The sequence below is a fragment of the Balaenoptera physalus genome (assembly GCF_965194825.1).
Source record: "Balaenoptera physalus genome assembly, chromosome: 19".
Lineage (NCBI taxonomy): Eukaryota > Metazoa > Chordata > Mammalia > Artiodactyla > Balaenopteridae > Balaenoptera > Balaenoptera physalus.
In genome coordinates this window covers 10,048,762-10,064,150 of record NC_138900.1, presented here as the reverse complement: position 1 = coordinate 10,064,150, position 15,389 = coordinate 10,048,762, and the positions used below count along the sequence as shown (strand labels likewise).

Below are 15,389 nucleotides of genomic sequence, written 5' to 3'. Positions count from 1 at the left end.
CCCACCCTGAACCCAGGCATGCCTCACGCCCATCCCCATGGCCTTGTATGGGCCGCCCCAGGGTCTGGGCCCAGACCCCCCCCCCCACACCCGACCAAGCTGGTCCCCTGACCAAGTGCTGAGTCGGGCTGGCGGGGACAGCTGGCCCCCCGCCGGGGCCACGGGATAGTGTCAGGGAATGTCCCAGGCACGTAGAAGCCACCCTCCCCTGGCCCTCCGCTGGGCCACCAGCCTCTCCTCAGCCCCCAGTGGCCTTGACCCCAGCAAACAGCAGGTCCTGAGCCCTAGCCCTGGGGAAACCTTGCAATGGCCCCTGAAGGTCAGGTATCTGGTTTTCCAGCAGAGGAAACAGAGATCGAGAGAGGCTGTGTGATTTGCCTGTTGTCACCCAGCTACAGGGAGCATCTGACCAAAGCCGAGGTGGGAACAGGGGTGGCCTGACCCCAGAAGCCTCTGCTTGGATGTACTTTCCTCCTTGGGAGCGGGTGGGAGGGAAACAGGCTGGGCTGAGTTGGGGCTGTTCTAACTGAAAGCCAGGTTGGAGGCGGTGGTCACCTTTCCCACTCCAGTCCGCCCGCCTGGTGACACTGGGAGATTTCCGCTGTGGAGGGGATAGGGAGGGACGTGTCCTGCCGGGAAGGGAGGTTATTTTTAGAGCTAGCTCTCTGTGTCCTCTGGGAGACCCGAGGTGCTGGGGATGGGGGGGTGGGGGGGCAGGTGTGAGGAGGTGGGGTCGCCACGTGTCCGGGTTAATTATAACCAGGCTTCTCGGGTGTCCCCAGGCCTCGCCTCCTTACAAGGGCAGCCGCGAGCCCGGGAGGCCAGCCCCACCCGCAGGGGAAGGGGGCTGGGTGGCGGCTCAGGTCAGAGCGCAGGACTCGCTGGGATCCGGGCTTTCAGCACCTCGACCGTGACGGGGGACCTCAAGGGCCGAGGATGAGATTCTTCGGAAATGGGACGGCACAGAGGAAATTGCTTCCTCCGCCTGGAAGGCGCCAAGACTTGGGCAAGCGGGGGCAAGTCCAGGGAGCAGGAGGAGTTCAGGGAGCGCCCGGATTGAAACAAAGAAGAGAACGTTCCTTTCCCTCTGAGGTTCCTCCCTCCTGCCCAGTCTTCCCGACTTCTTCCCAGGCATGGGGGCACTGATCTAGGGAAAGGGGACCCTCTCTACCTCTCCCTAGGTTACTACTGGGAGGGGGAGCTGCTTAGAAAACTTTTCCTTGGGGCCCAGCCCCTGATCTCTCCACCAACTTCCCCTTCCCAGTAAGGTCAGAGTGGCAAAGTTCTCCTTCACAGTTAGGGAAACTGAGGCCCAGAGAACTAAAAGGAACTGGTCTAGAATTATTATGTATTTATCATTTCAACAATTATTTATTAAGCACTTAATGGGAACACAGCAGAAAATAAGCAAAACCCCTGCCCTCGCGGAGGTGACATTTTAGTGAGAGTAAACAAGTCAATATATGCTCTAATGTCAGGGACAATGGGGCTTTGAAGGAAAGTGACAGAGGGTAAGGGATGAGAGTGATGGCACAGCAGAGGAGATCAGGTCAGACCTCTCTAGGGAGGTGACATCCGAGCAGAGACTGGAGGGAGCCAGCCATGTGGGGATCTGGAAGAGGGACAGCAGGTGCAAAGGCCCTGAGGTGGGAGTGGCTTGGCATATCTGAGAGACAGGGAGACGGCTGGAGGGCTGGAGCAGATGGGGCAGAGGGGAGAGTGGGAGGGAGAAGATGAGGTTGGAGAGAAGACAGGAGCAGACCTGTAGGGTCCTAGGGGCCGTGGAGGAGTCTCCATCCCACTGTGAGTGGGATAGGAGCCCCTGAGAGCTATGAGCAAGGGAGAGACAGGATCCAGCTGCATCACACACAGCTCAGCCCCCTGGATCCCTAATAACCCCTTGTGTGGACATTTGACATTCCTTTTGGCCACACAGCATCCGAAGCCCTTTCTGTGTCTGGGGAGCCCCCCACCCTCTGACCACCTCCTTTGGAGAAGCCAAAAATGTCAGAAACTCGGTTTCCCATAATCCTTTGCAGCAATGGTTCAGTCATGTGACCAGGGCTGAGCCAGTCAAACACTCCAGCAGACCTTGTATCATAAGCTCTACCTCCTTTATCTTCTTTGAGTCTCACAGAAACAGTTGGCCTTGGGGAGCACTGTAATCCCCATCATATATCTTCCTCCCACTCCCAGCCCCTGAGCCCATCAGTCTCCAAGGCCTGTCCATCCCTCCTACCCTAGCTCAAGACCTCCACATTCACTCCTGCCCTAGCAGCCTCACTGGTCTCCTGCCCCAGTGTTGCCCTGTCCCACCTACTCCCTACTTGCTGACCTCTCCTGCTCAGAACCTGCCATGGCTCCCCAGTGCCCTCAGGATAAATGAGTATTTGTTGACTAAGTAAATAATAGTAGCTTTATCAGTCATTTGGAAACCCCTTCACCCAGCTTAAGTAGAAAGGGCTTTCCTACCAGATATTAGGTGCTCACAAAATTGTTGGAAGGGCTGAAGGAGCAGGCTCTAGGCTGGGCCTCCAGGAACACCTCTTGCCCCCAGAATCATGCTTCCTCTGAAAAACTGGACGTGCTAGAAGGAAGTTAGCACGGATATTGAGTGGTCACTCCACAGTCTCCACCCTAGCAGTTAACTCTCATGGAGCACTCCTATATGTCAAGTACTAGGCTAACTGCTTTACATATATTAGCTCATTTAACATTCCCAACAATAAGGGTCAGAGAGGTTAAGTGACTTGCTCAAGGTCACACAGCTGGGAAGGGGCAGAGCTGGGAATCAAACTGGCACAGGGCTGCTGAGAGTGGGTTCAGGCTTTGGTAAAGATAATTTTCAGGCCTCTCAGCACGGTCAGACAATATTGTCAGCCCAGAGTCTCTTTCTGGGTCTTTAGGCCCTGCCAGTTTGTACCCACATCCCCTTGCCCCCTTCATCACCCTAGCAGTCTGGTTTCAGGGTTCAATCACTGTATGTGTATTAACCAATTTAATTCTCCAACAGTCCTATGAGGTAGATATGCAAATTTTACAAGTCAAGAAAGTGAAGCCCAGAGAAGTTGAGTCACTTTCCCAAAATCACACAGCTGGGAAGTAGCAGAACCAGACAGGACCGGGTAGTCATTCCCTTCCTGATTCCACCTGTTCATGCTAAAGCCTCATTTTACAGCGGATGGATGCTGAGGCTGGAAAAGGACGAGGGATCACAGACTTCTGGTATCCTCAGGTGGCAGAAGGTACAAGAGAGCTTTGTGGGATCTCTCTTATAAGAACACCAATCCCATTCATGAGGGCTTCTCCTCCTACTAATACCAAAGGCCCCAGCTATTAATGCTATCACCTTGGAAGGTTAGGATTTCAACATATGAATTTTGGGAAAACACAAACATTTAGATCATAGCACCAAGATATATTGCTAAATGGGGGGGAAAAAAAAAAGAAAAAAATATATATATATACCTGTTGCCACAAAAATGCTGTGAAACATACCATCCCAAAATGCAGGAGCTTTGAAATGGATGTGGGGTTGACTGAGAGTTGGCTGATTTGGGATGGGCACAACTGGGAAGCTTTGCTCCATACTCTTATGTTAAAAACAAGACAACAGGCTCAAAATGCTAAGCCCCATGTCACCAAATCAAGACTTAATGACAGTTTCGGCTCTCCCAGAGATGGAATCTTAAACCACCCACTCAGATCAGCACTAGTTAGGTAATCTGCCTGATAGACCCCTGCCGTCCCTAAAGGAAAGTGACCTTGGAATAACCAGCCTGCTTTTTTTTGCCTTTCTTGTTTCTGCTCCCTTCCACCTATAAAAGTCTTTCATTTTGTTTAGTTCCTCGAAGCTCCTTTCTATCTGCTAGATTGGATGCTGCCTGATTCGAATCGATTTTTGCTCAAACTCAATACAATTTTAATATACCTCAGTTTATCTTTTAACACTACAGAGACGTTGTGGTGTGTGGGCCAAAGGGAGAGCAGTCACGCAGGGGAAGCTTTTCTCATGCCTGTGCCTGGGCGCAAAAGGCAACGTTCAAGGCCCCTTAGGTCGAAGCTCAGAACTGGCATGACTGGCACTTGTGCCACTCCGCTATTGACTAAAGTAAGTCACGTGACCACACTCAAAGTCGAGGCCATTGTTCAGTCTACCTCCATGGGTAAGGTTTTTCTCATTTGTGTTTTTCTTAAATGGTCACTCATGCTCAGACATTCACACACAATTCATATCCCTGGAATATCTCAGGAAGGATACTAGAAACTGGTAATCATGTTTGCTTCTGGGAAGAGTGGGGATGACGGAGTGACAAAGACCTACTTTTCACTCTGTAGTCTTTTGTTCTCTGTGAACATCCTTTCTGACAACACTTTACTTCTTAAATTAAAAAAGGGGGTAAATATAATTCACACTGCTGTATGTTACATGAAAGTTAAGAGAGTAAAAATAAATAAATAAATACAAATTTAAAAGGGGGGAGGCTTTTTAAAAACTATGGCCAAGAGATGAAAATAGAAAAGCCCCCATCACATCCACCCATTTTCCTGACATGGCAAACTGAGGCCTTAAGTGATTGGATGGGGATTTTGTTGAGTGCCTTCTTTTTTTTTTTTGTCACTAGTTAATATGAGTTCATTTGGGATGATTTTGATTTTAGAAGGAAGACAAGTTCAAAGAATCGTTTCATAGAAAATGAAACCAGGAGTTAGTTGTATATGGATGGATGTTGAAAATACATTTATAAGCTAAAATGTATGACAAATTTCTCTTCTACCCAGTGTCTCCTTTGTTTTGTTTTCTAATTTATTTTATTGAAGTATAGTTGATTTACAATGTCGTGTTAATTTCTGCTATACAGCACAGCGATTCAGTTATACATATATATCTATGTATACATTCTTTTTCATATTCTTTTCCATTACGGTTTATCATAGGATATTGAATATATCCCTGTGCTATACAGTAAGACCTTGTTGTTTATCCATCCTATATATAATAGTTTGCATCTGCTAATCCCAAACTCCCAATCCATTCCACCCAGTGTTTTATTTTTTGTTTTCTTTTTTTTTTTTGACATAGGCTCTTTTTTTTTAATTAGCTGTGCTTTATCTTTTTTTAAAATAAATTTATTTTATTTATTTTTGCCTGTGTTCGGTCTTCATTGCTGTGCATGGGCCTTCTCAGTACGGTGGATTCTCTTGTTGTGGAGCACAGGCTCTAGGCACACGGGATCTTCCCCGACCAGGGCTCGAACCTGTGCCCCCTGCACAGGCAGGCAGATTCTTAACCACTGCACCACCAGGGAGGTCCCCACCCAGTGTTTCTTAATGGCTACTTCAAAAGGAAACAGTTTGAGATCTTCACATTTGGTTGCTGCATTTTTATTTAATTAATAAATGTCTTGGCCATTTTTCATCTGGTAAAGCAACCTAACCAGGAAATATTCAGGAAAGCATTACTCACCCTATTGCCAATAAATTAGAACATGGCAACTGAAGACATCTGAGTTTGGTTGGTCCTTGATCTTTTCATGGACCATTAGGAATAATTTCCACAGCGTTCTTGCAAGTGGAGGAAAAAGGTGGAAATGCTAAAAAATTGAGTCCAACAGAGAAGGCGACCGGGGAATTGGTTATGCTTTGACTGAACTAGAGCTGCCTTCCCCCAGCTAGAATCAAGTTCAAATGCTGACTGCCTTGTTGACTGTGGTCTTGGGTGAGGGATTTCTCCTCTCTGAGCTTCAGTTTCTTCCTCTTTCTTAATTTTTTTTTTCAGCCAAAGATGCTTCTACTTTATTTTCAATTCTCACCATTACAAGTGTTGGATTCTGCAAGATCATAGTTAAAACACTTTGGTGTCGGATATCAATTTTACACATAACGGCTGGATCCAAAAAGCCAATTTTGGGCTCTGATATGAAATTAAATTTTATATGAATACATGAATTTGAAACTCAAAAACAACCTAAATGATAACAAGAACTCATCAATACATTTATATTCTCTATCATAAATGATACATAAGTAAGAATTCAACTATTTTTACATCTGCAAGTCAGGTGCTATCAAGCCAACTGCCTTGTACCATCCATAATCCTCTTACATTTTTAACTCAAAGACAAATAGGAAGATTCAGTACATTTTAATTTCCCAAATGCTCTCAGAAAGAATGATCAGAAGCATCCTCCAGTTGTTTTTTTTTTTGAATTTTAGAATTTTATTTTATTTATTTTTTTATACAGCAGTTTCTTAGTAGTTATCCATTTTATACATATTAGTGTATATATGTCAATCCCAATCTCCCAATTCATCCCACCCCCCCCACCCCCTGCTACTTTCCCCCGTTGGTGTCCATACGTTTGTTCTCTACATCTGAAGCACCCTCCAGTTTTCAAACACAGTTGGGTAAATCCATTTACCCCACAGGAACTACCTGTGTGTGTTGTAAGGTAGCAGTGAAAGACTATGATCCTCTGCAGTAGTGATGCCTTCAATGCGGAAGCCTTCCCTCTTCACATGAAGCGTGTGAATAACAGGAAGGGACAGAGTCACCTTCATTATTTCCTCAACTATTGGTGTTTTCATAGGATTTTAAATGCCTGATTTCAATTTTACAACGACAATACCAATATTCATTCTGAAAGGTAATCTTATGTTCCAAGTAGCAGATATTTACAACTTCCAACATGATCTCTAGGAACAATTTGCAGTTCTTTTTTTTTTTTTTTTTTTTTTGGCCACACAGCTTGCAAGATATTATTTCCCCAACCAGGGATCGAACCCGTGCCCCCTGCAATGGAAGCACATAGTCATAACCACTGGCCTGCCAGGGAAGTCCCTAATTTGCAGTTCTGAACTATGCTTTGGAAAAACATTTCCAGCAGTCTGTGCAGGATTTATGCCTATTCCATTATGGGTAATAATTGCAGTTATTGGATGTTGCAGGAACTTTAAATTCTTCTGTTGCAAACTTTAAGACTGCTGTGAAAGGTGTACTTTTGGGAACACAGAGTACTTTGTGGGACAGCTGAGAATCTGACGTCAGAGTGATCTTAAAGAAAACCTTTAAAAAAAAAAAAGAAAAAGAAAAAAAAGAAAACCTTTGACATGGCAGAGCCAGTCCAGAGACCCCACCAATTCCACCGGCTAGCCCCACGTCCTCTGAAGTGCAGCCTGGCCCAGTTTCCTCCTTTTTAGATATGGCAAGTAAGAGTGCCTACCTCAGAGGGTGGCTGTATGCATTCAGGGGCTCTGCTACTCCTTGGCTTTGTGATCTTGGACAAGTCACTTAACCTCTCTGTGCCTCATCTTCTTCACCTGTGGAATGAGGACAATCATAGCAGGTTGATGTGAAGGTGAACAGAATTAATCTACAAGACAAGACCTGACATAGGGCCTGTCTTGGGTAAGAACTCAGGAATGCCAGCCCCAGCTGACACTGTGCAAAAGTGCTTGGCACAGGGCCAGCCCAAATGGTCACCTTGGTTAACACCTTCTTTCAGCCTTTATCTCATTTAATCCTCACCACTATGCTTGTGATGAGTGCAATCATCCCTGTTTTATATTTATTTATTTATTTATTTATTTATTTATTGGCTGCCTTGGGTCTTCGTTGATGCGCGTGGGTTTTCTCTAGTTGCAGCGAGCGGGGGCTAACTTCATTGCGGTGCCCGGGCTTATTGCGGTGGCTTCTCTTGTTGCGGAGCACGGGTTCTAGGCGCGCGGGCTTCAGTAGTTGTGGCACGTGGGCTCAATAGTTGTGGCTCGCGGACTCTAGAGCGCAGGCTCGGTAGTTGTGGCGCACGGGTTAGTTGCTCCATGGCATGTGGGATCTTCCCGGACCAGGGCTCGAACCCATGTCCCCTGCATTGGCAGGCGGATTCTTAACCACTGCACCACGAGGGAAGTCCCCATCCCTGTTTTATAGATGAGGAAATAGGTGCTCAGAAAATCATGGCTTGCCCCAGGTGACATGGAAAGGAAATGTCAATACCAGGATTTGAATGCAGATCTACCTGGCTCCAATTCCCTCCCTCCCCCCACCCCACATACACACACAGTGTTTACCATGTGCCACTCTGTTCTAAGCCTTTTACAGGGATTACTCATTAATCCCCACATCAGCCTCACAAAGTAGGTTACACATGTGAGTCCATTTCTACAGATCAGGAACGTGAGGACCAGAGAGGTTAGTTCCTGGCTCAGGGGTCACACAGCCAACAAATGACAGAGCAGGGATTTGCACCTAGGTCATCTGGCTCCAGTCCCTGCACTGCTTCGTAGTTAAGCGTGTGGCAGTTCCAGAACCAATGTCCAGTGTCCTGAGGCCAGAACAATGGGGGACAAGGACTCAGCTGCCCCCTTCTACCCTGTTCCCTAGAAATATCTGGAGAAGTTAGAGCGTGAGTTTGAGTTTTATTTTCCATCAGTCAGTCAACAACCATTGCCCCGAGTGTCTTCTCTGTGTTCGGGCTGTGCTGGGTAGCACTGGGCACACAGCAGGGACTGAGACTGCCTTGGCTCTATCTTCCCTCCTGGGTCTTACAGTCCTGCATGGGAGACAGACAAGTGATGACCCAGGATGGGCATGGCTGGAACATGGGAGCCCAGGAGGTTGCAGGAGCCCAGGAAGGGCGTTTCCTCCAGCCTTGCGGTGGTCAGAGAGAGCTTCCGGCAGGAGGGAGCATCTGCACTGAGGCTCGGAGAACACGGGAGTAGAGAGCCGCGCGGGAATCTGGTGCCTGGTCTACGGACCAACAGCGCCCTCTGCTGGAAGTATCCTGTAGTGCAGCGACCGGTGTACTGCCAGGGTTTGGCAAAGGTCGCCTTGAACCAAATTCGATGATGCTAGAATCCTGTGCGCCCAGCTTTGGCCAATTTATATTTCTAGGACTTGATTCATTGAGTCAGTCACTCAACAAATATTTCTTGAGCACTTAATTTGCGCCAGGTTGTTTTAATGCTAAAGATACCGTGCTGACAGTACAGAGCCCTGCCCTCAGGGAACTGGCATTCTAGTGGGGGAGAACCAATAATGTAACACCATAAAACCAGTAGCTAATAGTTGCTAAATGCTTCCGATCCGTATATTAATGCATTCAATGCTTACAGGCTCGGCTTCCCTGATGGCGCAGTGGTTAAAAATCCACCTGCCAATGCAGGGGACACCGGTTCGAGCCCTGTTCCCCAAAGATCCCACAAGCCGCGGAGCAACTAAGCCCTTGCGCCACAACTACTGAAGCCCGCGCGCCTAGAGCCCGTGCTCCGCAACAAGAGAAGCCACTGCAATGAGAAGCCCGCGCACTGGTAGACCCCGCTCGCCGCAACTAGGGAAAGCCCGCGTGCAGCAACGAAGACGCAACACAGCCAGAAAAAAAATTCTCACAGCCTTTGACTACTCCCATTTTACAGATTAGGGAAACGGAGACAGGTTAAGTTACTTGTCCAAGGCCTGCGCAGCTAGTAAGTGCTGAAATCGGATGTGAACTCAGAGCTCAATTTTTAGCCTCACCAATAATGTGATGTAACACAACATAGTAATTATAATGTTACATGAAATAATTTTAGGTCCTGAAAAGTTTTGTGAACAAAATCAAGCAGAGAAATGAGGTTGTCTTTTGGCGGGAAGGTGTAATTTAGAAGAGACAGGCAAGGGAGGCCTCTCGGAGGAAGCGGCCTTTGAAAAGGGACCAGACAAACGTCGAGATCTGTGTGGAGAGATGTCCAAGCAGGGCGCACAGCCAAAGCAAAGAGCCGGCGGCTGGCACTGCAAGAAGGCCATCCGTCTGGGATCCAAAGTTTCCAAGATTCTAGTTTCGCTGAGACTCTGCTTTCCAGGCCTCCTGCTCACTGGAATCATCTCAGATTCGACGTGCCCTAGAGGCTACGGACTACGCGCGCGCGAAGTTCTGCGGTTGCCGCAAGGCGGGGGCCGCAGGTCTTAACTTTCCCCGGGCGGTGGGCGGGGCCGGTCTCACCTGCGGGGGCGGGGCTCCCGGCCACCCCGCCCCCCGGAGGACCCGCCCGCGGCCCGAGACTCGCTGCGCAGCTGGAAGCGGCGGGGCGTGCGCGGCGGGCGGGCGCAGCGCGGCGAAGCAGGACCGGGAGCTGTCTGCGGTCAGGTGGGCGTCGGGAGTGCGGGGTGGGAGTCCCAGGAGCTGCGAGGATGGAGGCGAGGGCGGAGGGTGTGGGCTGGGCCTGGCGCACCCCTGGGCCCTCTGGCCCGGAGACGGGGACGGGTTTTGGGGCCCCTGGACGCCCCCTGTCCTCCCCTGGGGCTCCCCGGGGTCTGGAGGCCCAGCTGGGGCCGCGCCCCCTCCCCCGGGCTCAGGTAAACAGAAGCGAGGACGGGGCGGGGCCTGGGGGCGGGAGGGGGCCCTTGTGACGGCCTGGCGGCGGGCGGTGAAACCGGGGTGAGCGGGGCTGGGCTGGCCGGCCAGGGGTAAGTTGTGTGGTTTGGGGGGCTGGCCATGATGGGGGCCTCCCGCCTGCGAGTGTATGTGTGTGTGGAGATGGTGCGTGCATGTGCATGAGAGATGGTGTACGAAGCTCAGGTGTGTGTGATGGTGTCAGGCTGTGGGTACAGGTGGGTACAGGAGATGGCCTGTCCGTGTAAGCCTGCGAGGGCACAGAGGGACTGCTTGAATGATGTGAAACTGTTTCGGTGATGTGAAAATGTGGGCGACCTCTGATTGTGTGTCTGTAATGCTGTGTGTGTGTGTGTGTGTGTGTGTGTGTGTGTGTTTGGCAGGGAGTTGAACTGTTTATAGGGTTAGGTGTGTCACCAAGAAATTGTGTGACCGTGGTTGTCTCTCTGCCTGTAAGACTGGGGGGGTGACAAGGAGGTGGGCACTGTGGGTTCAGGATGGATACGTGGGGTGTCACTGTGATTATCGTTGTCAGCTGCGCGGTTGTGCGCACGGGGCTCAGCTGGTGAAGGGGAGTTTGCTGTTTGGAGGCCGGCATGAGTGTGGGAGCCAGCGTGTGTCAAGGAAACAGCCCGAGTGATGTGTGGCTGTGCGTGTCGCTCTGTTACTGTGCAGAGGTTGCGTCTGGAACATTCGGCTCAGCTGTCTGAGATTGTGCGTGATGTTGTGGGAGGTTGTATGCGTCCGCAAACTTTCGTGAATGATAGTCATGGTTGTCGGGATGACTCAAAGAACGGGTGTGGTTGTGAGTGTGACTTGCGTGTGGAGTGTGAGACTACGTATGGTGTGATATACCTACACACACTTATATACTACGTACACAGAGAGATTGATATATGCCCGAATACGTATATACATAGAGAAAGAGATTGATGGCGATGGAGAGGCTGCAGTATATAAAATCCGCAGGATTACACACCTGCCCTTACTCTGTGTCTGAGTGGATGTGATTGGGAGCATGTGCACAGGTGCTAAAAGCGCTGGGCTGTTCCGGGGAACACAGTGGCTTGAGTGAAGTAAGCCTGAGAGACTGTGTGCGGAACGCATGAAACTACCCGTGTCTCTACAGCTGTCTGTGCCATGGGCACCCGCTTGTGACGGTGTAAGAGCCTGGCCTCAGGGGTCATTCGCACGTCCGCGTGTGAAGCTCTATAGTGTGTCTGTGTGTGCGAATCCCTGGCTGGCCAGGTGGGGAGGAAGGAAGGAAATGGGGAGGATGGTGACGGGTGCACCGTGAATCCTGGGAGCATGGAGGGGGCGCTGGGCATAGGATGGAGCGCTAGGTGCTGGCAGGACTGTGGGAGTGTAGGAGAGGGCATGTGTCATGGGCATAAAAGTTCAAGGAGACAGTCCCAGTGGAAGTGATTCGGGATTTGGTTATCTTTTTTGCAGGTGAGGGGGGCTGAGGGAGGAGACAGTTTCTTTGTGTGTTGGCTTTTATTTTGTTTTTAAATTTTTATTGAAGTATAGTTGGTTTACAATGTTGTGTTAGTTTCAGGTATACAGCAAAGTGATTCAGTTGTAAGTATTATATATATATTTTTTTCACAATCTTTTCCATTATAAGTTATTACAGTGTATTGAGTATAGTTCCCTGAACTACACAGTAGGTCCTTGTTGGTTATCGATTTTATATACGTATATGTTAATCCCAAACCCCTAATTTATCCCTCCCCACCCCTTTTCCCCTTTGGTAACCATAAATTTGTTTTCTATGTCTGGCTTTTATTTCTGAAAGGAAAATATACCTGTGTGTTGAGTTGTATTTCTCAGAGGGGAGTGTGTATGTGTTATTTCTGAAAGAAGAACGTATTTGTGTGTGTGCCTTAGTGTGTTGCATTAGGTTGTATGAATATTTTGAAAGGAAAATGTGGATGTGTGTGAGGGTGTGCTGAGTTGTATTTTTAAGAGAAAGTGTGTGTGTGTGTCATTTCTGAGAGGACAATGTGTATTACGCTGTATTTCTGAGAGGTGTGTGTGTATGTATGTGAGGGCCCCAGAGGCATTGTCACCAGATGTGTCATTGACCTTGTCACCCATATACAACCCCATGAAGTCCCACATGTGAGCCCCCCCCATCCATTACCATCTGGGCCTCAGACCCTCAGCTGTCACATGGCCAATGTGACATCCATGGGCCACGCCTGCCACACGTGTGTCCCAACACACCTTGGGCTGGCTGAGCATGTCTGCAGTGGGGGGGGTGGAGCCCGTTTCCTCTGGGTCTGTCGGGTCCTCGGGCTCTGGAAGCCACCACCTGGGGCCCCCCTTCCTGACCTCCCCAGTCTAGAGGCCTCTGCTTCCAGCACCCCAGCCCCTTGGCCCTCTCCTCCCGCCCAACACCCCCCCCCCAGTGGTCCGACTGGTTCCCAACAAAAACACCCTAAGAATGAGCTCACAGAGAGGCTGCCGCCTCCACATGTCCTGCCCCACACGCCCAGCGGGAGAGGGCACCTCTGGTCCCAAGGTCACACAGCCGGGAGTGCTGGGCCAGGGTACCCAGGCTCCTTGGGGTGGGCTGGGCTGGCCGGGTGAGCTGAGGTGGGTGGGAGGCCTCGAGATGGCTGTTTGCCCTCCTCTGGTTAATCATACATAACGAGGTTTTGGAGTTGCCCTCAGGGCAGGGCCCTGGGCCGAGGACAGGGAAGGAGACTAGGTTTCCACCTGCCCACTGGCCAGGATGGGCGTGGGACAGGGTGCTGGCCGGAGTGAGGAGAGCACGGAGGCAGAGGGCTGGCCGGGATGGGCGGACAGGGAGAGGGCTGAGGGGACCTGTGGCGCAGATGGCGCAGAGGCAGAGGGGCTGACTTGCCCGGCCCTGGCGGTGATCCCCTGATCCCGGTCACCCCCAGGAGCAGCAATGTCCGTGAAGGTGGCGGCCCCGGGAAGCATGGGGCTGGGCCCGGAGCACCTGAGCCCTGAGGAGCTGGTGCGACAGACGCGACAAGTGGTACAGGGGCTGGAGGCCCTGCGGGCAGAGCACCGGGGCCTGGCCGGGCACCTGGCAGAGGCCGTGGCAGGACAGGGCCCGGTGGCTGGCCTGGAACTGCTGGAAGAAAAGCAGGAGGTGGTGAGCCACTCACTGGAGGCCATCGAGCTGGGGCTGGGTGAGGCCCAGGTATGAGGGGGCCAACTCAACTATGGGGGATGTGGCTCAGGCCTGGGGGTTGCCCAGGGATGAGGGGGCCAGGTACGCTGGAGGGGGCAGCCTGGGTAGAGGGAGGACTAGGGGAGCCAGGCCCGGGAGGGGGAGGCTCCAGTCCTGAGATGGGATCCCTGGGCTGCATTGGGGATGGGGGTCCTTATGTGCGACAGGGACCCCTGAACCAGGTGGGGTCCTTCCGTGGAACTGTGGGGCCCGGGGAGACTTTGGGGTTGCACGGGTGGAATGTGAAGTATCCTGAGGGTAATTTGTGTGCCTGGGTGAAATCAGAGGGGTCCCGGGGCAGGATTGGAGTATGTCCCTGAGAGCCTCTGAGCATCCCTGGAGCCACAACGGAGGGGTCTCTGTATAATCCGGGGCACCCTGGAGAGAATGGGGTGCTCCGGCTTGATGTGGGGCCCTGGGCTGGGTCGGGGGCGGGAGGGACCGGGCCTCTGACTCGCCACCCTCGCCTCCCCGGCAGGTGCTGCTGGCCCTGTCGGCACACATGGGCGCGCTCGAGGCTGAGAAGCAGCGGCTGCGAGCGCAGGCCCGGCGGCTGGCCCAGGAGAACGCGTGGCTGCGGGAAGAGCTGGGGGAGACGCAGCAGCGGCTGCGGGCCAGCGAGGAGGCTGTGGCCCAGCTGGAGGAGGAGAAGAGCCACCTGGAGTTCCTGGGGCAGCTGCGGCAGTATGACCCGCCTGCGGAGAGCCAGGTGCTGCGGGACCCAGCGAGGCGGGGGCCGTGATGTGCTGGGGACCCCGCACTCCTTAGCTACCCCACAGCCCCCATCCCTCCGTGGTGCCCCCCAGTGCCCCAGACCCTCCGAAGAACCCCCCGACCCTCTGCAGAGCCCCACAAATCCCAGACCCACTAGAACTTCCACAGAAGCCCCCCAGCTGCTCCACAAAGCCCGAGGATCCTCCCCAAGCCCTCAGGAGACCCCTGACCACCACCTCCCTCAAACCCTGGGATCCAGGACCCCAGTCTCTGACTCAAACTCCCAAGCCTCATGACACCCACTTTCCTGTCCTCTCTGCAGCAGCCTGAGTCCCCCCATCGGCAGGACAGCCTGGCCTCCCTGTTCCCCAGTGAGGAGGAGGAGAGGAAAGGTGGGTGTGGGGAGCTCAGCCAGGAGGATGAATGGCCCAGGCTGGGGGGGGGATCTCTGATTTGCTGGACCCCCAAGGCCTCTGAGGGAGGATGGGGAAGGTCAGGGCGGGGTGTCAGGAGGATGAAGCAGGGGGCTGTGGGGGTCACAGCGGGCAGGTGACGCTGGAAGCTGCAAAAGCAGGCCTGCCACAGCCCCAGGAGCCAGGTGGCTCCCATGTTTCTGTCCCGCAGGCTAGCACACATCCCACGGGCCAGTAAGATGCCTGTGATTCCAATCTCAGACGTCAGAACAGGGGCCCGTGGTCCCAGGGGCCAGCGAGGCAGCTGCAGCTTTGGGGTGCATGTGTCCCCTCGTGCGGGGCCGCAGAAGTAGGCAGCCTGCAGTGACTGGGCGCCTGGCACCCCCAGGTCCCGAGGCAGCGGGGGCCATCTCTGCTCAGCAGGGTGGCTACGAGATCCCGGCTCGCCTTCGGACCCTGCACAACCTTGTGCTCCAGTACGCGGGGCAGGGCCGCTACGAGGTGGCGGCACCCCTGTGCCGCCAGGCCTTAGAGGATCTGGAGCGGAGCTCGGGCCACTGCCACCCTGACGTGGCCACCATGCTCAACATCCTGGCGCTGGTGTACCGGTGAGGGCTGCAGCCGCCACGGCTGGAGGGGGCAGGAAGGGCGGGGACCTGTCGTTGGGCAGAAGAGGTGGGGACC

The 15,389-nt window shown here is 52.3% G+C and overlaps 1 protein-coding gene across 9 annotated transcripts in view; it reads left to right on the top strand.

Annotated features, from left to right (window-relative positions):
- The first annotated feature begins 284 nt into the window (after nucleotides 1-284).
- Nucleotides 285-15,389, top strand: part of KLC3 (kinesin light chain 3) — an 18,286-nt gene continuing 3,181 nt past the window's right edge. The window contains exons 1-5 of one of the 9 annotated variants that reach the window (XM_082438744.1): nucleotides 285-420; nucleotides 13,283-13,548; nucleotides 14,057-14,287; nucleotides 14,615-14,684; nucleotides 15,094-15,313. In XM_082438744.1, the coding sequence (XP_082294870.1) occupies nucleotides 13,291-13,548; nucleotides 14,057-14,287; nucleotides 14,615-14,684; nucleotides 15,094-15,313 (779 nt within the window). In that variant the 5' untranslated portion in view covers nucleotides 285-420; nucleotides 13,283-13,290. Of the gene's footprint in view, nucleotides 421-9,995; nucleotides 10,125-10,185; nucleotides 10,334-12,904; nucleotides 12,926-13,282; nucleotides 13,549-14,056; nucleotides 14,288-14,614; nucleotides 14,685-15,093; nucleotides 15,314-15,389 lie in introns of those variants that run through there. The other 8 variants (XM_082438741.1, XM_082438742.1, XM_082438746.1 and 5 more) reach the window with 8 other exon arrangements.